General features: G+C 43.0%; 1 protein-coding gene across 1 annotated transcript in view; it reads left to right on the top strand.

Moving 5' to 3' along the window:
* LOC126474840 (calcitonin gene-related peptide type 1 receptor-like) overlaps positions 1-22,482 on the top strand; it is an 820,928-nt gene that overhangs the window by 137,717 nt on the left and 660,729 nt on the right. The window contains exon 2 of the mRNA XM_050102318.1: positions 18,026-18,153. Coding sequence (XP_049958275.1) covers positions 18,046-18,153 — 108 coding nt within the window. The 5' untranslated portion in view covers positions 18,026-18,045. The remainder of the gene's footprint in view (positions 1-18,025; positions 18,154-22,482) is intronic.

The raw sequence follows: 22,482 nt of genomic DNA, 5'->3' as shown, positions 1-22,482 counted from the left end.
TCGCTATCTGTTGAATCCACTGGTCTCAGGTCGATACTGTCGTTGTCGTCAACTGTCCCCTCGGGACTATGGCTATCGTCAGCAGAAGTCAGTCGACGCTTCTTTCTTCTCTTCGGCGAACGCTGTTTCCGTTGCCTTGCTTCCGCATCGGCTGTTTGGAATCCTCCGTCTTGGGCCTGGCCTATCACGCTCTCGGTGGAAGCACTGGCAGCCACCACGGATGAGCCTGGAGCGGCCGTCAGCTGCAGCTCTTGTGTGGTGTCCTGTGTCTGCTGTGGTGGAACCGGTGGTCGGAGTTCCAGTCCGTTGGTGTCTATGTTTTCTATAGGGCGCAGCTGCTGGTGCCCATCGGAAATCTCCCGCACGTCTCCTCTCAGGGCTTCCACAAAGGTCAACGGTACGACAGTCATCTGTTGTGGCGCCTGAACGTCGTCCCGTGGGGTTTGCACTAAACGTCGCTGGAGGCATTCCGAGCGGACGTGACCTTCTTTCCCGCACCCCGAGCAAGTGCGAGGTTGCCCATCATAGATTATAATCGCTCGACAACCTCCTATGTACAAATAAGAGGGGACGTGCTTTAGCAGTTCTAACCGTAATCGTCTCACCACATTTAAAACGGGGTATGTGGTAAAACTCGTCCATTTTTCGTCCACATGAGATAGAACTGTACCGTATGGTCGAAAGGCGTCGGTAATAAGTTTAGACGGGACCTCAAACGGAAGTTCGAAGACTCGTATAGTGCGGATCCCCATTCCCGTGTGATCGACCGTAACCGCACCAACATTCCCGTCGGCATGACAGAAACGATACCCGTTCGGTGATCGTTGTAGAAGTCTTTCGCAAGCAGCCTCGTCAACAAGTTTGACTTAGACGACGCTTGAAACTATCGATAAATGGATTCCTACGATTTCCTGTGGATCGATTTTTACCTCTTCTCTTAAAAAACGTTCATTCTCGTATGCCTTTGGTCGTGTATAGTCGTTCGTAAAACTGAACTTCAAAGTCGTTTTTCTGTACGAGTGTGCCATCTCGTTCTAGACTCACAACACCGCACACGCGAAGCTGCTCCGGCGTAAACAAACAGGCACGCGCACCACAGCGCGGCCGGCAGGCAACACGGTCCCCACTGTGTCACTGCCGAAGACAGACTGTGCCAACTGAGCTACCCAAGCACGACTCACGCCACGTCCTCACAGCTTTACTTCTGCCAGTACCTCGTCTCCTACCTTCCAAACAGGAAGGAGGTGTATTGGACCGTGAAAAAGAAAAAAAAAAAAAAAAAAAAAAAAAACAGAAACAGTGAACTGTCCAGGAACAAGAAGAGCAATAAAAACAGATGGTAACAGAAATAGGTTTGTCATTAAGTGTTTATGATATGGTACTGCCAAGAGGGCGAACCGCGTACAACCCTCCCTCTTTCTTTTCTTTCGCTGTTCGCTTTATTCAAATTTGTGTCTGTGTCGTGGTGTAATGTTTGTTTGCAAAAGCGAGGTGTAAGCTGGAAACCTGTATTAACAGATGATTCTGCACAATTACTCTATTAACAACCAAAAGGAAGTGGCTTTCGAATGGGAACCGCAAACGTTTTATGACAAGGCGACAAGCCACGCGGGGTAGCCGCGCAGTCTAGGGGCGTCTTGTCACGGTCCGGGAGGTATGCCCCATCGGAGGTTCGAGTTCTCCCTTGCGAATGGGTGTGTGTGTTGTCTTTAGTGTAAGTTAGATTAGGTAGTGAGTAAGTTTAGGGAACGATGACCTCAGCAGTTTGGTCCCATAAGACCTTACCACAAATTTCCAAATTTCCAAGGTGACAAGTCAACCCAATCCTACTACAGAAAACACACCTGTTGTGTCATAATTGGCAGCAGAGACGATACGTTTGTCACGTGACAGTCTTATCCACGCACTTCATTTGTACGACCGGTAAGAGAGTGACGTATGCCTCCTTGCCTATACAGGTCTTCGTATGAATGTGAATTTAATCACTACCACGGAAATGATGAAAACATAATATTTTTTCACATACGCTGCAACAAATAAACGCAACAGCTTCACAATTATATAAACTCTCTGTGCTCGGTCAAAACATATGCTTTTAACGTTTTTGAAGTTGCATCCCGTTTTGTAAGTTGTGGCTCTTGAATTCCTTTGTTGTAACATAATTCACACCCATTTATTTGTTGTTTTCATTTCTGTGAGAAATCTGCGTGATATATCGTCTGCTGTCACTATTATTTGCGACGGTAACGTATTCTTAGCACATGACGCATATGCTGTAACCAATGTGCAGTTTGACAACTGCCAAGACTACAGAGAGACAGCCATCGTTTCAGTGACCAGACGGAAAGTTAATAATTTTGTGTAAAAAGTAAAGATAAACCACACCAAGGAGTTTTGATCACGACTCGTCCGCTTCACGCACCAAAAACCGTGATCACTTAACCATGACGTCATAGCACTCATGTCATCTCTATATTGCACTTGTTCATTTTGGAACGTTCACTGTTTCTATGTTGCTTTCTTTCACATATCAGTACACCTTCTTCCTGTTATCAGGCTTCATCTGTGTACAGTTTTTGACAGACTGTCCACTGGCCCAGATTACCACTAAATCTGAAGGGAGTGCGGTGGGGAGTTTAGCTTCTTAGACAAAGAGGCCCGTGCTGGGTATAGTCATGGTTCCGTAGGCGATAGCAAACGTTTTCCCATGAAGGCACGGACCGTCTTGCCTCACAGTGGGATAAATTTATTAACCGTTAAGGCGGTCTTCTTCAAAATAATGAACAGTTACTTCTATTTTCCATCTGTCTCGTTTTTATTTGACTCCCCCTTATTTGTGACTACGTCGCTTGTAGCTATGAGAAGACAGCTTCCCTTTCTGGGTAGGTGGGTGCAGTGTAGTGTTGGCAGAAGAGCCAACACTATGTTACTACTGGAGGCCGAAATGCACGCGTTTTAGCTCACGCAGGCTAGCGTGAGGAGGGATGGACTATACTCACGTGAGGTCTGGAACATGACAAGGAATGAGTATTCAGAAAGCGGACGTAATTAGTTTCATACTTAACTTTAATCCATTAATGATGAACGTCGCTCTTGATGGTACATGAGTCACAATATTATCATAATATTATCTGTTCGCATAGTACGTATAATAACTGAATATGGCGCCTTGCTAGGTCGTAGCAAATGACGTAGCTGCAGGCTATGCTAAACTGTCGTCTCTGCAAATGAGAGCGTATGTAGTCAGCGAACCATCGCTAGCAAAGTTGGCTGTACAACTGGGGCGAGAGCTAGAGAGTCGCTCTAGACTAGACCAGCTGTGTGGCGGCGCTCGGTGTGCAATCACTGATAGTGGCGACACGCGGGTCCGACGTACACTAACGGACCGCGGCCGATTTAAAGGCTACCACCTAGCAAGTGTGGTGTCTGGCGGTGACACCACATGCAGTGTGTACAATTTCCTTTGTTTCAATTTTCAAAAGCGCTATCACAGAAGCAGTGATGTGATACTGTCTTTCGAGAAGCACTTCTGTGGAGCTGTGTGGCACAACATTAGCGACGTGGTGAATTAGATGCTACGTATTAACTACTAGAAAATAGACTGGTGAGGGTAACCTCTCATGAAATGGATGGATGACTTCCTAGTCAACCCATTTATTGAAATCCCCCGAAAATGATCTGCTGCATGGGTATAGGAACACGGATATTTCTTAGGTAACAAATATAATACAGTGCTATCCGTAAAGCAACTAATTTCCTTTGGTTATCGCTGTTCGTAAAGAAAAGGCTGTATCAAACACTGCGGAAGTCATGTTTTGCGCTAGCGCCAGTGACGCATAGTATGTTGAAACTCAGTAACGTTTGCCGTATGAATTCAAATTGTGCCCGCAACGTATACACTAGGAGTTCATTGGTCCGTTCCACAGTCTATCATCTCGGCAATAGAATCCAAATCGGTACCTGAATCAGCGGTCCTTGGATGGTGTCGAAGCACTTCCACATACGCTGCCTCTATTCGCTGCGGTATTGCGCACAGATTTTGCGGCTGGGTAAGGTGTTTTCAGTGTCATTCTCTTCATAGCTTTGCCTTCTGTGTCTTCGTTCTGAAGGATTGTAAATATGGCTTTCTCCTAATTTCATTAAAAAAATATGGGAAATTTTTCAACCATTTCAAATTCTCAGCACGTATTATTCTTGAGTTTTCGAGATATAAACTGTGGGGCAGAGATGAATTGTACTACACTGTAGAGCCAAAGAAACTGGTAAACATGCCTGATATTGTGTAAGGCCCCCGTGAGCTTACAGAAGTCCGCAACACGACGTGACATGGATTCGACTAATGTTTGAAGTAGTGCTGGAGTAACTGACTCCATTCATCCTGCAGGGCTGCCCTTAAATCCATAAGAGTATGACGGGGGTAGAGATTTCTCCTGAATAGGATCAAAGCGTCCCTGATATGCTCAATAATGTTCATGTTTGGGGAGTGTGGTGTCCAGGGGAAGTGTTTAAACTCAGAAGAGTGTTCTTTGAGACACTCTGTAGCAATTCTGGACGTGTGGAGTGTCGGTTTGCCCTGCTGGAATTGCCCAAGTCCGTAGGAATGCACAATGGACATGAATGGATGCAGGTGATCGGGCAGTATGCATACGTACGTGTTAGCTGTTGTAGTAGTATTTAGACGTATCAGGGGTCCCCTATGATTCCAATTGCACTTGCCCTACACCATTACAGATACTCCACCAGCTTGAACAGCCCATTGGTGACATGTAGGGACCAGGGATTCATGAGATTTTCTCCATACCAGTACATGCTCATTCGCACGATACAATTTGAAACGAGACTCGTCCAACCAGGCAACATGTTTCCAGTCATCAACAGTCGAATGTCGGTGTTGACGGGCTCATGCGAGGAGTAAAGTTTTTTATCGTGTAGTCATAAAGGGTACAAGAGTTGACCTTCGGCTCCGAAAGCCTATAACGATGATGTTTCGTTGAATGGTTCGCACTCTCACACTTGTTGATGTACCGCAATTGAAATCTGCAGCAATTTGCGGAAGGGTTGCACGTCTGTTAAGGTGAATGATTCCTTTCAGTCATCGTTGGTGCCGTTCTCGTAGGATACTTTTCCGGCCGCAGCGATGTCGGAGATTTGATGTTTACCTGATTCATGATATTCACGGTTCACTCGTGAAATGTTCGTACGGGAAAACCTCACTTCACCGCTACATCTGAGATGCTGTGTCCCATCGCTCGTGCGCCGACTATAACACCATGTTCAGAATCAGTTAAGTCTTGATAACTGCCAATGTAGCAGCAGTAACCGATCTAACAACTGCGCCAGACACTTATATAGGCGTTGCCTAACTTAGCGCCAAATTTTGCCTGTGTACATACTGTGTCTCTGTATTAGAATACGCCTTCCTGTACCAGTTTCTTTGGTGCTTCAATGTATATGTACTTACGGCCGAATTATGGCTTCAGTCACGATGCTTAAAACAACACTACAGGGAATGCCAAGAAGATCAAACTGTTTTTATCGGTAATAATTCACACATTATATAACATTTAGACGTCATTATTAATACAACATATTAGGAAACGTGTGCCGTTCAAGAGCCATAAAAAGGAATCTATATAATAAGATCTTAGGATTATGAAGTAGTGGTTCACTGCCAGTACGGGTGGAAATAAAGATCGGGAAATGCATCACTTTAGCTGATGTCAGTCGCTTACTGCCACCAAAAATTGGCTCCATTGTTAAAGCGTGACAAAACTTTGGTCTCTTTATAACGAGCCGTTCTCGCTGTCATCAAACGGTGTCTGTAATGGGTAAAATCGTGCGAAGTGAAGTCTATGAGCCACACTTGGTTTAAAACACAACAGAGACTAATGTTAATTATTTTCCTCATCTATGATGTCACATTGTTCTAAAACGTCTGAAAAATACGTCGGAAATGTGGAAAGTGCTATGCTTACATTGATTATCTAGGACCGAGTTGTGTTCAAGTACAAGAAAAAACACTTAAGGCTCAGTTCAGTGACTTTACCACGTCTATGATGTCACAATACTCTAAAATGGGTCACAACATATAAAGTTTACTTTACAACATTATCTAAACACGTGAAGTGTTCAATCTGATAATGTGTGTACTGTTTCTTTTGTTCACCTCCCAGACTTGGGGAGTGGCAGCAAAGACAATGATCTAAAGAAAAAATACAATCAATGACAAGTATTACAAACAAACTTCTGCTTCATTCTAGGAAACTAAGACTCAGCCGAGTAATAATTTCACGTGTTTTATAATAAGGCCTTCAGCCGTGTTACAGTTTGTTTTAAAACACAGTATTTATCTTAATATGTGCTACTAGGAATTGTTCGTCTGAGTTCTAATTCAGGTCTTCATCCGTTTGTGATTTGAACTTATGTGTGGCCTTCAGCCGAGCAATAATTTCACTTCTTTCACAACAAGGCCTTCAGCAGTGCTACAATATTTTTTTTGAAGCAAACTTGTTTTAAAGGCAAAGTATTTGTTGAAAAGTGTGCTATTTGGAATTGATCTTCTGAATTCTAAATCAGACCTTCAGCCGTTCGTTATTTGAAAGTGTTTGTGGCCTTCAGCAGAGTAATAATTTCACGTCTTTTATAATAAGGCCTTCAGCCGTGTTACAGTTTGTTTTAAAACGAGGTCTTTACCTTAATATGTACTATTAGGAATTGTTCTTCTGACTTCTAATTCAGGCCTTGAGCCGTTTGTTGTTTGAGGGTGTTGTTGGTGGCCTTCGCCCCTAAAATTGTGGAATTTTTTTTCTGTGATAAAGCTTTCACCCGTCATTCAGTCAATTGTGTTCTTTTAAGAGATTGTTTTAAAATTTTAATTTCTTTAAATAAAGTTTACGTATTTGTTGTGCAACCGAGAGTAACAGATTACGGTCCCGGACCTTATCCTGCCCCATCCTGAATATCCAGCTCTTAATGCTACTAAGCGAGTGTTATATTAAAAGTAGCAGAAGGAATTTATCTTTCCGCCACAGTACTGTGATGACTCTTATTACATTTTCCCCTTATTCTTACCACTAACGAAGAGAACTGCTGGGGAGATGGAGTTTTTCCCAGGCATAGGAAATGCAAATGCCGATAAGTTGGAGTATTTATCGAGAATGTCGGAATGGAGACCATTTATTGCAATCAGTGACATCCGACAGCTATATAACAACCAATTTTACAGACCTTAAAACTAATGTAATAACAACTTATAACGGTAATCTGGAAGCACCTTATAGCTCCCTGCTATCGTATTCCAATGGCGAGCCTCTTTGCATACAGAAAAGAATGCCCATCTGTGCGAGGAGTTCTGCAGCTTCGATGCTGCAGTGATAAGCCCCTAAGCACGGTTAACGTGTCACGTACCCGAAGAACAAGGAAACCGCAATTGTAGGAACGCGAAATCAAGCGCCAGCAAGACAGCAATATCTCTAGCGATGTAGAGCCATTATGTGCATTCATCTTACTGTATTTTGTCTTTATGCTGAACACTAGCAAGGAAGACCGCTGGGAAGGCAGTGCTTTTGTCAGATTTTGTAAAAAAAAAAAAAAAAAAGAAAAAAAAAAAAAAAAAAGACATACATTGGAGTACTGATCGAAAAATGTCGGAATCGAGAGCGTTTATTAAATTTAAGGACAATCGATAGCCACATCACAACCGTTTTTACTACGTTTAAAACCGATGGAATAACAGGTTTTAACAGTAATTCGGAAGCCCTTCTTAGGAGCCTGCAATCATATTCCAATGACGAGCCCCATACATACACAAAAGGATCTGCCGCATCTTGGTCACTGGAGTAAAAACACCCATGATCAAGGTTAATTTCTTACGAGTTTTTAAAAAAGTGTTAACTAGGTAGATTTTCATGACCCAGCTTGCTGAATGAAAATTCCGCCTACTGGTCGAATCGGAAGTCGTGTGTAAACAAACGCCTGTATCGCTACGCAGGCGTTGTCTAAAAGCAGCAGCAGAAACAGTGTGTCCGCCACAGTACCGTCTAACAATGCTATGTCGTAGTGTGTCACACGTGAAGTATCGTCTGCCTGTCTATAGTGGTGGTGTGCTTTTAACGGCGAACTTACGCAGGAAATGTGTTTAGTGCGGCAGCAGACCCCCCGGCAGCGTGCGATGGTTCACACGTTGCGAAAATGCAGCTGTCAGTGCTGTGACGTGATCGTCTTCTCCAAATTGATGGTACGCGTCCCACTAGCAGGCTGGTGCAAAAGGGACGACTGTGTGATGGTGCCACTGGTGTGCATACGTGCAATTTGGAGAAAACGATCACGTCATAGCGCTGACACATCCATTTCCAAAACGCATGCACTATCACGCGCTGCCGCGGGATCGGAATAAACACGTCGCACGTAGCATTTCCTGCAAAAGGCCGCTGTTAAAACCACGCTACAACTGCAGACAGGTAGATGATAACTTATATTTCATACACCAGTTTTTTTCTTAAAACCTACATAGTAACATTGCATGTGGGACAAAAAATAAGTTTGTCCTGCTGCTTTAGTCAACACTTGCGTTGTGATATAGCTGTTAGTCTACGTACGACATCCAATTTGACCAGTAGACAGAATATTTGTTCGAAATGCTGTGACCTGCTAAAGTGTCTAGACAATATTTCTTTTTGTATGCATAGCACATTAACCTGTTTAGGGGGGATATTACACCAGCAGCCAGACTTCACATAGACTGACATTTTTTCTGTATGCAGAGAGACTCGCCGTAGGAATATGGCAACAGGCTTCTGTGCAGTGCTCCCTAGGAGTTTAATGTACAACTAATCACGCGTAGGCCGCAGTGTTATTTTATCCTCATTGTGTTGTATTAAGCTAGAGATAAGTGAATTCGAACGTGTGAAACTGTTTCCTACTGTTTGAATGCACTATATCTCTGGAAGTCTTAAGAATTACGCTCTTGTCTTTGGACAATGACACTGCTGAAACAATTTCTACAGAATGAAGCGTCTTATAATAGTTATGGTTGAGTCTGTGCTATCGATTGCTCCATACGTCATCTTGTTACAACAAAAGTGCATTGCACCACATTCCATTCTGGTGAGGGCATGATATGGTAACTTCTGGCGTAAACGGTTTGCTTCGGTACATCGATAAAGTTTGAGAGACACCTATGGTTATACTTTAGTAGATACACAGATCTTTTTCACACTCTAGGTGTAGCTTTACAGTGCGAGAACGTAAAAGATACGTGGTGGTCTTATTCTACAGTGTTTACAGAGAAAGTACCGACTCCAGAGTAGTTTACGCAATATACTCCAGTTTTCGTTTCTTGGCTTTGAGGTTTTACATCTCCACCTTCTTTTCGTATGCATCACACATAACCATGCTGCGGAATAGTCCTGTAAACAAACTGCAGGACACCACATACAGACTGCATTTTCTGTATGCAGAGAGGCTCCCTGTTGGAATAGGACATTGTGAGATGCTTCTCTGTCCTATGTGATGCGTCTGTATTACCGTTACAAGCTGTTATTCCATCAGTTTCATACTCTGCAGAAGGTTGTTGTTATCGTCTTGCAGCTCGAATTCAAATAAAGAATACAATATAGTCTTATATCTGGGAATAGGATGGATCGTGTGTTATGACACTGTACCAGACGCCTTATGTGTATTAAACATTACCAAACAGTATTTCCGGTGTGTTGGACTCTACTATGTGCCAATTGCTTCTGTGTAGTGTCGCGTAACGAGTAACATATAGAAACACTGTGTGTTGTTTAATAGCGTTTCAGCTGCTTGTCTACTGGCATGCAACTAAATCATTAACTATATTCTGTGACCCGATGGCTAAAATAAACTACTCTGATTCCGCCAAATACGACACGAAAGTGCTATATTAAAACAAGGGGAAACATGGTAGTTCTCTACAGTACCATCAGTGGCACGTTATCATAACCAAATAGCGGGATTTACCATTAAATTATTCCGCTACCTTATAATTCGCTGTCATTTTGTGGAATATGCTATGAAGTCATTAATTTGTATACATCATGCACGTACTATTTTGCCTTAGGAGACTACACAATAAAACTACATTAAAGAATTTCAGATTCTCTCTATGATGCTTCAACATCAAGCAACAGTCATAGGAATTATTCTGGTCCAGTAGTTCTATAAAGTTTGCTCGGTGCAGTATAATACTCACTTGGAGGTGACATCTCTCATATTAAACGACATATTAAACGACTATATTGTACAATAAGTGAGTTAGGGTTGACTGCTTAACATGAATGACTTCCAATTGAACAAAACTTGTATAACATATTTTCATGTCAAATTACAAGCTCAGGAGTGGGCAAATGTATTGATGATGTTTCCAGGCATGTGAATACATGAAACTTTTACGTCTTCCTTGGCTAGAGAACATGGTCTTACCAAGCTGGAGATCAGAATAGATAATGTGTATGATCCCTGTGAAAGGCCGTTTAGGTACGTACACGATAGCTTGCATCTTTATTTTCAACTACTCTGTTATGGAGTATAATTATGTTACTACGACTATTACTGCTAATTCGCCATCGCTGTTGCAGCTGCAATCGCATTACTTCATCTCTGTTTCCCGCGTATTACGATGTCGATATGATCGTCTCTGCAAACCGGTATTGTCATGGCGCCACAGCCGCACACAGTGCGACGCTGAAGTACAGTACCCCCTAATATTCACAGCCACTTTGTTTAAGCTTTGCTTATTGGACGTCAGAACACGAACATGATTGAGGATTTGATATTAAACGTATGTTTCAGCTTTATAAGCAACATAAGTTGGTGGGATCTCTGATGTCATTTCCGGCTATGATCCTGCAAAGTGTGAGACGTCTCATAATGAATCGTAATTAATTTTATTTTTTTACAGGTTATCGACACTGAAATACTCTTCAAAAATATCCCATCTCTCACTTTTACTGCGTTTGGTCGTCTCATAAATGCGTGTGTGTCTAAATATTCCACGTCGTTCTCCAGTGTAAGAGATATACCGCAATGTAGACCCTTATTCCCTCCCAAAATCGAACACCTTATTCTTTCCTTCCCTCATAAGACAACTGTGTTGTGCATGTGTGTGTGTGGTGGTAATTTAATAAGGTGATGGTGTAGTTTATTACAAGTATTATTTTTGTGAGTCTTAGTTTCCCACAAAAGCATCAGAAATATGTTTGTAACACTTGCCATCGACTGCATTTTTTTCTTGTGGTGCATTATCTCCGTAGCCCGTCCCCCCTAAGCTGGTGTGGAACGAAGGAATCATTAGGCGATGGCTCCACACAAATTATCAGATTGAAGGCACTCTATTTAGTTATCACTGCTAAGTAAACATTAAAATTTGCGGTGCGTTTTAGGAAGCTGCAGCATCATAGGTGTGGTAACATAATTAATTTCTAGCTTACAAAGGCCCTTTTGTGTTGAAACTCGTCTAGGTATCCAACTATTTTTGTAGTATTTGTTATCGATTATATTTTTGAAGTGATACGTTTTCTTCATTTTCGCCTTCCCTCTGACGCATATTTTAGAGTCCACAGTCAAGACGAGGGATGGGTCAAAAATAATTTTTGTGTAAACACAATGGTCAATGTATGCATGTATTCACGTAATAGTTAAGGCTTCCATGTTTTCAGTAGGCTTCTGGCATGTCAGAATCACTTGCAGTATTACTTTTTTACATTTAAGAGGCGGAAACCAACAAAACACATTTACGTATTTCAAATTTTGCGGCTTCTTTCAACAGCTGAATCAACAATGTTGACGATGCAACCCACGTTTATCTCTTATGTGGGTTAAAGTGTGTCTGCATAATACTATTAATATGTAGATTTGCTTTGTGTGTTGTAAGCGTTTCTCTATCGTGTAAATGAGGCAGAAACGGTTAACCAGCTCAGCATTCTCCTAGACAAGTGTGGAGAAACAGCGCAAAGTCTGGCCGGCAGAAGCGATTCGAAGTGACGGGGAATCACACCAAGACGGCTCTCGCCTTCCCCAGTCTGATACAAACACACGCTTTTAAGATAATACCTCAAAATTCATCAGATGACTTACTTTATAACGTCTTGTACCCTTGTACAAAACAAGCTGCGAGCGTATCCGCTCAGCGTTACTATGAGAACAAATATGTTTTAGTTAAGTAGCTTATGGGAAAGTTGTAATTTTGCAACATTGGATTTCCCGGATTGGTGCTAATTTTGAGGACGTCTAGAGGCCTACTAGATTTTATACAACTTTCTGGGGAAAACCCGGACCTATTTTCTTGCATGGGGAAATTCGATTGATTGGAAATAAACAGACTGCAATAAACCTTTGTTAAAATTCAATAAATGAAGACCGGCCGGTAGATAGTTCCTTTGTTTTAGTCTATTAAAAACCCAGAGGTGAGCACGCTTAGGCGCTCTGCTATACACTTACAGGATGATCCAAAATGATATTTTCAATATTGATCATGCGTATTTCAGAAATCGGAAAGGTGTCATGTGCTGCATAATGTCTGCACACACCTTGAGCAGCCTTTTTTTTTTTACCAATGTTACTTACTGACTGCCCCCCCCCCCTCACCCCGCCCTCCAGCAGTTGACAGAGTGTGTGGAATGGTTAGTACATAGTACAGAGCAGATCTGACATCCAGATCCAACGGAACCCCAATAGATTTTTTTTTTCTGTGGTCGAGACCTGCTGGAACTGTGAATTCGCATCAGAGCAGCAACAGCACATCTTAACGAGGACATGATAGGTCGGACATGTTCAATATCGCTCAGATGGCGCACACATTTAAGGTGACCACCCATGTCCCCTTCCCGCTTTTTCGTGATGGTCATGATTTTTGTAGCTCTGTCCACAATCTTTTCAAAAGTAATCCAGGACACCTGTTTGTTTCAGATTTAACAATTATGAAACACAATTTTCAACATGTAAACGGCATCACAGATATTCGGATTTAGGTTATGACATGTTCGATATGGCTGACATCAATGGCGAATAGCGAAATTCTACATGACCCGCTGATGTGTCGGAACATCGATGCTTTAGGCGACATCCTGAATGGCTGTTTCCAGCACACCGGTGATTTTGGGGTTACTGCTGTGCCCGCATGTGCTCAGATCCGGAGAATATGGCAGCCAATCGAGGCCCATGGGAGTGGCCTCTGGGTAGCCCAGAGCCAGAATGTGGCCCCCAAAGTGCTCCTCCAGGACACCAAACATCCTCCTGCTCCGATTTAGATAAACTACATCTTGTCGAAATCAGGGTCACTTTGGCTAATGGGGATAAAATAATTTTCCAAAACCTGCATGTGCCGTCCGGTAGTCATCGTGCCATCCAGGAATATCGCACCAATTATTCCGTGACTGGACACTGCACACCACACAGCAACCCGTTGAGGGTGAAGAGACTACTCTAGCGAAAATTGCGGACTCAGACCCCAGATGTGTCAATTTTGGATATTGACAAACCCATCCAAATAAAAGTGGGCTTCGTCGTTAAACCAGATCATACTAATTCCCATCATGCCCTGGGGCCAGCCGTGCTGTTTGAACGCCCTAACACAAACCGTTCAGAAGTTATGACGATTTCATTTCACATAGTTCAATAATCGCCACACATTAAATACTGTATGTCTGCTCGCACTCCCTCATATTAGAAGATATTAATAAAATACAAGCCAATGAACTTTTAGTAACAAATTAAAGTGATAATTTGCATTTATTACATTTAATTAACACTTTCTTGCAATATCAAATTTTTAATGGGTTCCAGATTTGGGTCTAGAAAATATGGTTCCTTACACATTGAACTCCGTTAAGCAGCTACTAGAACCTTAGTTGTGTGTGAGCATTATGTCGCCAACCGCACGGGGTCAACGGAGGCGTCCGATCCCACACGTCTGCATTGTCCCGTGGTGTAAGTGTGTTGTGGTGTGTGACGTCATTACGGCGCGGATTTTAGTTTATGAGGTTGTTGCGTTTGTAGATGTCGTCTTGTTGTGTTACGGCGTAGAGTTTATTTTGTGGGCTGCTTGTGTTTGTAGATGTCGTCTTGTTGCGATTGGTGGTGTCCTGATTTCTAAAGGGGGCAATGCCAGTGTTTCGGAGTGCTTGTGATTGCAGAATTGAAATTGGGATCAGTGAGTTATCAATTACATTTTTGTTTTGTTTAGGTGACTGCGATGCCAATAGGTGTTATTTGTTTGCTGTTTGTCGAGCGGTAAGGCGTTTAAATTATTGAGTGGGTTCTTTTGTTAGTTATGAATGTGACTATAAAATACAATAGCTCTAGGATGCGTGCGGAGATGGACGAGAACATAATGTCTCCCATCACGTTTCTGCAAATGTTTGGACTCTTAGCAGAAATTGTGAAACGTTGTGTGTGCAGAGAGAACATGACATGAGCTTGGCGAGAGTTCCAGCGTCTCGGACCAAGAACTGTTGTATGTGGCGGGCCCGAAGGGATAATCTATGGCGCTTCAACAGACGCGGTACCTGGTTCGAGAAATCCAGGTTGGCTATGAGAGAGATTATTTTGATAACTTATTATTTTTGTTGCAGGTCCTCTATCAGTTTTTGTGCGCATGAGACTGGAGTGAGTGAGAGGACGGTTTTAGATTGGTTTTCTTTTTGTAGAGAAGTGTGTTTGGAATATTTTAAGTATAAGGGAAAGCTGGGTGGGCAGGGGGTGGTGGTAGAGATAGATGAATCTCAGTTTGGGAAGAGAAAGTATGGGAGAGGTAAGCCTCCGGTTGGTTTATGGGTGTAGGGATCCGTTATTTCGAGGGTTGGGTATGCAGATTGTGTTTTCATAGTTTTGTAGGGGTATCCTAAGAGGGAATTGGTGGGGTTAATTGAAGAGTATATAGAGGAGGGGAGTACTGTAGTATCAGACGCTTTTTAGATGTATAGGGGATTGGGGAAGAGGGGCTATGGTCATTTAGATGTAGGCGACTGTTTAAAGTTCAAAAATTACAAAACTGGTGCGTGCACCAATAAAATAGAGGGTTTTGGTGGGCGGTTAAGTCATAGGGAGGGGGATAGGCCCTCTTCTAACCGGAAATCTCATTTAGATTAGTATTGCTGGCGGAAGAGCGTGCCTGGGGAGTATTGTATTTTTTGCGTTTTTTTTTTGAGGGCAGTGAGTGAGATGTACAGGCCAAGGGGGGTTAAATGGTTCAAAAGGCTCTGAACACTATCGGACTTAAGTTTTGTGGTCATCAGTCCCCTGGAACTTAGAACTACTTAAACCTAACTAACCTAAGGACATCACACACATCGGTGCGTGAGGCAGGATTCGAACCTGCGACCGTAGCGGAAGGGTGGTTAGTTGAGGGAGTATTGTACTTGGGGTGGTCAGCTTATCTGTAATGGTTGTGGTTTTAAATGGCTTGGGCGGGGGCGAGTTGTTTTATGATTATGTCGCAGTGGATCTGTTTTGTTACAGTTGTTTTTGAGTTGTAAGGTGTGATTGTGTTTAGTTTATTTTGTAGCTTTTATTTGCTGTCATATTTTTGTTTTCTTTTGTGGGGGTGAACTTTGGAGGTGATGATTGGGGTTGGAGTTGGTAGGTTGTGGGTGGCTTGGGAGTATTTTTTTGGTTGTGTTTTTTTTCCTTCGTGTGTTTGTGTGTGTTTGATTGGGGTGGCTAACCTAGTATGTAGCGCCAGAATTTAATCGTGGTAAGCAGTCATTTTTTTGGGTCTGCTGTCCACGAGTAGTGATGTTTTGTGGGGTCTTTGATGTGTTGTGGGCTTGATTTTATGTATCGCAAGTGTAGGTGTTCGTTTTTTGGTATCGTCAGCTGTGATTGATCTACATAACTTAAGGGAAGTGTCCGATTCTAATTTTTGTTGTTTTAGTTGTTGGTTTTGTGATATCGATAGTTTCGGTCTGATTTTTGTAGTTGTTGGTTTTTATTTTGTGGTATCGACAACTGCGGTTGAGCTGAACACGATAGTCTGTGGTAATGCACTTTCACAATCCTTGTTACTTTCGTGTGTAATTTAAATCTACCGATCGGTAGGAGGCGCGCAACCGTTGGCGTTGTCAGCACTGAAATGCAAGCCAGGAAACGTCCCTTCTCTCGTGTCCCCGCTCCAATCGGTACACCATGACCATCTGCCAAATTATTGTCTACAGACTGTGTGTGTCCAGGACAGTTATCTGATTTGATCCAGATGTCCGGCGTTTTCAACGGTTTTGTCTGGGATCGGCAATTTGAATATATGAAAGACCTAACCCAGCAATAGTGAGTTTCATTGGTTATGCGTTAATTATACTTGGAACAGCGTAATACACAAGAATACGTGAATCAGTGTAAATGATGAAAAGAAGAATTATTTCAATCAATATTTAATTAAATGAACATGTATGATAATTTACCTTATCTTTGGCTTACCCTCTGAGATATGTCTTCACTTGCCCTTGAGGTAGGACTACTTTTTGGCTGTATAATGTAGCACTGCTTTTCTTTCAGCTGATGAAAGTACTGCAGGTAGTTTCCACTCAGAAGAATGAATGGATATCTCAGTCAGTTAGAAATCACTAAAGAGGGGTTTCAGTTGTAAGAACGAATACATAGTTACACTGACAGAAAAACTACTGATTGGTTTCAGTTGAGAAGAAAGAATGAATAATTTAGTCAATATGCAAAGATACAATGGGTCGAAAGTTTTCATTCGGTTGCTCCCACGTACGGGTGTCAATCAGAAGAATGAATGAGTGGTCCGACCAACTGAACGATTGTTTTCATTCTGTTGCTGCCACAGACTAATTTCACTCTAAACATGAATGAATAATTCAACCAATAGATGAAACTACAACCAAATGAGTCGATTGTTTTACAGCAACCGAATGAATCGATTGTTTTCGTTCGGTTGTTCCATTCACTAGTTTGTAGACTGAACTTTGTATGGTTTTGTCCAGTACAGACATCTGTTGGTGACTGTGAGAACAACATGTGGTACAGAGGCACAACGTTTGTCGCTTTCTATAGTGAAGCCATCTGTTGCTCACAGTAAGCAACTAGGATGAGATACTTTATTTTATTTCGCCTCTTCGGGGATTCCAGAATAGTATTTCGTGTAAAACTCTTGTCCAACCCATACGAATCAATAATTCATTATTTATATGTTATAAGCAAATCTTGGTTTGTAATATTTATAGAGAAATAGACAATGCAATTGTTCAAATATTCTGTCTGAATGATTCGTAGATATGAGGGAGCCTACTAATGTGAGTGATGAGCCTGTCCTTAAACGACTTTTGCGAAATCATTGACGCAAACGTAGTTGACAAAATGTTCGAGGTGTGACCTCGATGATAAGAAAGCGCTGATGGGGATGTCATCAGTCTGGCGTACATGGCCAAAAGTGATAGTGGCATGTTGCAGGGGCAAGAGGGGTGGGTGGGGCAGCGTGCACATGGCCGTATGAGGCTCACAGAATCACCTTGGTGGAGATAAGGAAGTGCTGGACCTGCCATCAGTGAAAGAGATGAGTTGCCCGATATGTGTTCCTACCCATATTGACAGTGACCCACTAGTTTCTGAAATGACATCATGCAGATTGTGTCCATTCCTACTGCTTGATATACATATATACTTCCTGACTGCGCCTCGCAGATAACACCGAAGCGAAAAGGAAAGGAAACGGTGTAGGGGAAACAGTGCAGGGTGCTGGTAGTGGATTCTAACCTCTCCTGTCCTCTCATTTTGACACTCATCCGTGGCAACAAACACTCTATAGTGCGCTTCAGCAGATGGAACCACGCCCCAAACCAGCCGTAAGCCCCACAAAAAACCACGAGATTGAGTGGCATTGGGGCTGACTCTAAGTAAAGAATGAATATGCACAACATTAGATGGCATCTGATCGCTGTGCTGTCACTGCTGAAAGTGTTTTGTGGAACAGTTAGGCTCGTCAGTGAATATCTCCCATCTCGTCTACATTCTTCAGAGTATGCGGTTAACGATTGTTACCCTCCTGTTCCAGAGGTCTCCACCGCGGTTGCCATGTCGACGGCGCGCCCGAGCGCCGAGCTGCTGAATACGGCGACGATGACGACGACATCGACGTCCACGCTGCCGGTGACGCTGTCGCCGACAGACGCGGTGCCCGAGGTGAGTAACCTCTCTGCGCCGCTCAATCGCTTTAACTGCTTCACAACTGGACGCACCAGTATCATTATTTACGACGAATGCTGCATTTGAAGCACAAAACAAAATTCATTTCTTTCTCTATGAGCTTTGCTAAGAGGTGAGACATCTGCATTGTTATTTTCGGTATTGCAGTCGCTGCTCTGTCTGGTCAAGTCTTAAGCAGAGCTATGGGCTGAATATAGCCAGGAACTGATCTGTTAGTAGCATAAAAGATCATAGACTTAAATATTTGACAGTCAACAAATGAATGTCAATAACACGCTGCTGCATCGCCAGCCTTAAATAAAGGTATTTACTCGATACGCTATATTTCTGATACGTAAATAAAGTCAAATAAGTCTGACCGGATAGGAAGCGATCCTACTCTTCCTGTGTGATATCGTGCTCATGTGTTTATGTTGAAGTTCACTGTTACGGATATGGTAGTATTTGCCATGCTCGTACGATGCAATAACAAGTGGTAATATTATGATGTATAGTACAGAATCTAACTCGTACGTTAAAATGAACTGACGAATGGTTTTTAGATGGCAATCATCAACAATCAAGCTCCCACAACCAGCGGAGTTTCACTGACGAAGTCGCTACTTTCCTGTGACTATTTGAAATCTGACGATCATCTGTGAAGGTGCATACTACAGTTACAGAAGATAGACTCATGTTTTGCTCCAGGTTTTATTTCAGGCATTATAAAATTTTGAGCGTACTAGTATGCGGAAAGTCACATACTAACCACCACTTACAAAGCTCTGTTTTGTAAGCCATACCGGAAATATAAGCAAACCAGATCCATAAATATCACGTACAGGGGAGTAACAGAGAACCCATATCGGGCAGAGTGGCACTGTGTTAAAGAGCGTATGTGTCTGACCGGATAGGAAGCGATCCTACTCTTCCTGTGTGATATCGTGCTCATGTGTTTATGTTGAAGTTCAGGAAATTTTTTTTTCGCCGAATTGTTTTGGTCTAAACATTTATTGGATTTCCATTTAGGAACAATATTTTCTATCCATCATCTGTTAGTGATATTGGTGTAATGATACTTACACGTGCTAACTGTATTATACACTACATATCGTACAATAGCTTGTATAGTTCAAATGTAGGTGTAGGTTGTTATAATATCTCCAGAATAATTAGTAAATATAGAGGAAATAATATATAAAATTATGAAATTTTGGTAAAACGTACATAGATGATGTAGTAATGATAAACGGAAAGCTTCATACCCTAGTGTGTTTCCTACCATAGTGGGTAGCTTTTTTAAACCTTTTCTATTTTTAGCAAAAACGGTTCATTTTTCGAAGACATATACTACGACAAAAATATTTCTAATGAAATCCTGCTCAAAGGAAGTCATTTGCAAGTTTCAAGCAAAATAAGCAGTTTTAGAGATATCCCCTCTAGAAGATTAAAACTCCATTACCCTATGTCTTTAGCTTGATTTTCAACTTCGATTTTAGTTCAGTTAAATCTTTCTTCTCTCCTCCACACTATTTGAGTTTTATGTTACACACAGAAACAACTCATCTGTAACACATATACGTTGGTAAAAAAATTTTGAAGTATAAAAGAAGACAGAGATAAATCCCTTTTAAAACTAACATTTGTTTATTGAGAGCAATTCTGATATAGTCTTCCGCCCAATATTATGCGCCTAAATATTTACGTCTATATTTGTCATGTGAATTACAAATTATTGTCGAATTAATTAACAATTACTGCCTTTAATTCATTTACACTTATTATGTATACAACACCTACACCAGTAAAATATCTCAATATCTGTTGAACAAATAAGCCACATGACATCATTTGTAATATTTTTCCTCGAGTTGAGGGTCGTTTCATGTGAACTGTGGAGAGGGATAAGTTTCATTCGCTCCAACACAAGCGCAGTGGTTAGACACTGGACTCGCATTCGGGAGGACGACGGTTCAATCCCGCGTCCGGCCATCCTGATTTAGGTTTTCCGTGATTTCCCTAAAATCGCTCCAGGCAAATGCCGGGATGGTTCCTTTCAAAGGGCACGGCCGACTTCCTTCCCCGTCCTTCCCTAATCCGATGAGACTGATGATCTCGCTGTCTGGTCTCCTTCCCCAAACCAACCAACCAACCAACACAAGTTTCCGGCCCAAGCTGATCCCCAGCCACAGCTGGTTTCGTAGGATATACTCGGTGGGAGTGATGACGTGGTTCACCAATAGTGAGTGGGAAACGAGAGAATATGACAGCACTGCTTGTCTGACCCACAAATCCACTAATCTACTGAAATCTGACGTCGTTTAAGGTGTCATCACAAGGACTATTGGGGCTGTTTCCTGTCTTTGTGTAGAGATAGTGGCTGATTTTTTCTCGTACTTTTGCAGTGGCCGCAGAAGACGAAGCTAGATCAGTGGCTGTTAGTGGAATATTACGAAGATTCGGGGATCGGTTGAATAGTTGGAAAGACTGCAACTTTCTTTTACGGAACACGGCTGAACTGTATGATCTCGTTCTGATGCTATCTTTACTTTCCTTCGTCTTGATAATATCTTTGTCGTCTGTAGCATGAGCTGCAAGTAGCACGAGACATCTTAATATCCCGCAACTACAATTTTGACCCATTATCGCTTTTACAGCAATGTGAAAATGTACTTCATCGTTCTCAATACTGGTTCCAATAACAAAACTGTCTAATTTTTGTACAAACTGAGTAACAAACTTTTCTTAATTGCTGAGATTACTAAGGAAGGGGGACTAAGATTCAATATACTGTCGTCTCGTCCACGGAGAAAATTTCTCGTGGTGACCGCTTCATCAGTAACTTTTGACGTTCTGTAGTCGAGCCGTGTCACGAGTCGGCCTGTCACGCTGGGCTTCCGTGCGCGCTTATCTTTGGCTGGAGGGCGTCCACATGCGACTTCTGGGAGGTCTCCAGGCGAGAATCACTCTCTCGCAGCCAGTCGTCCTAGGAGGGAGGCGGTGCCTAGCTGGAAAACTCGTGAGGGTAGCAATGCACCTGCGAGTCCCGGTTTGGCTGCTGTGCTTTCGACGACTAGCGAGCGGGCCGCGTTCCGCCATAGCTGCTGGTGTTGCGGGGGGAGGGGCCCTTTCCACCGCGGCCTAAGGACTGTTGTTGCAAACCGTCGCCTGTGCCAGAGTCCTACTCCACGTGCCGTCACAGGACCGTAGCAACCGGTTTGGTGAAAAGATTACACTGAAGACCTCTATCAGGGGGAAGATTTGTTTGACGTGATAGAAAAAGAAACAGGAGACGACTGCGAAGACAAAGGGGATGCAGTATTAGAATAAGAATTTAAGAGAGCTTTGGAGGACTAAATATCAAGTAAGGCAGAAGGGATAGATAACATTTCATCAGAATTTCTAAAATAGTTGGAGGAAGTGGCAAAAAAATATTCACATTGGTGTGTAGAGTGTGTGGGTCCGGCGACATACTACACTCCTGGAAATTGAAATAAGAACACCGTGAATTCATTGTCTCAGGAAGGGGAAACTGTATTGACACATTCCTGGGGTCAGATACATCACATGATCACACTGACAGAACCACAGGCACATAGACACAGGCAACAGAGCATGCACAATGTCGGCACTAGTACAGTGTATGTCCACCTTTCGCAGCAATGCAGGCTGCTATTCTCCCATGGAGACGATCGTAGAGATGCTGGATGTAGTCCTGTGGAACGGCTTGCCATGCCATTTCCACCTGGCGCCTCAGTTGGACCAGCGTTCGTGCTGGACGTGCAGACCGCGTGAGACGACGCTTCATCCAGTCCCAAACATGCTCAATGGAGGACAGATTCGGAGATGTTGCTGGCCAGGGTAGTTGACTTACACCTTCTACAGCACGTTGGGTGGCACGGGATACATGCGGACGTGCATTGTCCTGTTGGAACAGCAAGTTCCCTTGCCGGTCTAGGAATGGTAGAACGATGGGTTCGATGACGGTTTGGATGTACCGTGCACTATTCAGTGTCCCCTCGACGATCACCAGTGGTGTACGGCCAGTGTAGGAGATCGCTCCCCACACCATGATGCCGGGTGTTGGCCCTGTGTGCCTCGGTCGTATGCAGTCCGGATTGTGGCGCTCACGTGCACGGCGCCAAACACGCATACGACCATCATTGGCACCAAGGCAGAAGCGACTCTCATCGCTGAAGACGACACGTCTCCATTCGTCCTTCCATTCACGCCTGTCGCGACACCACTGGAGGCGGGCTGCACGATGTTGGGGCGTGAGCGGAAGACGGCCTAACGGTGTGCGGGACCGTAGCCCAGCTTCATGGA

Source organism: Schistocerca serialis, chromosome 4 (assembly GCF_023864345.2).
Source record: "Schistocerca serialis cubense isolate TAMUIC-IGC-003099 chromosome 4, iqSchSeri2.2, whole genome shotgun sequence".
In the NCBI taxonomy this organism is placed as follows: Eukaryota; Metazoa; Arthropoda; class Insecta; order Orthoptera; family Acrididae; genus Schistocerca; species Schistocerca serialis.
This window is presented reverse-complemented; position numbering and strand designations above follow the sequence as displayed.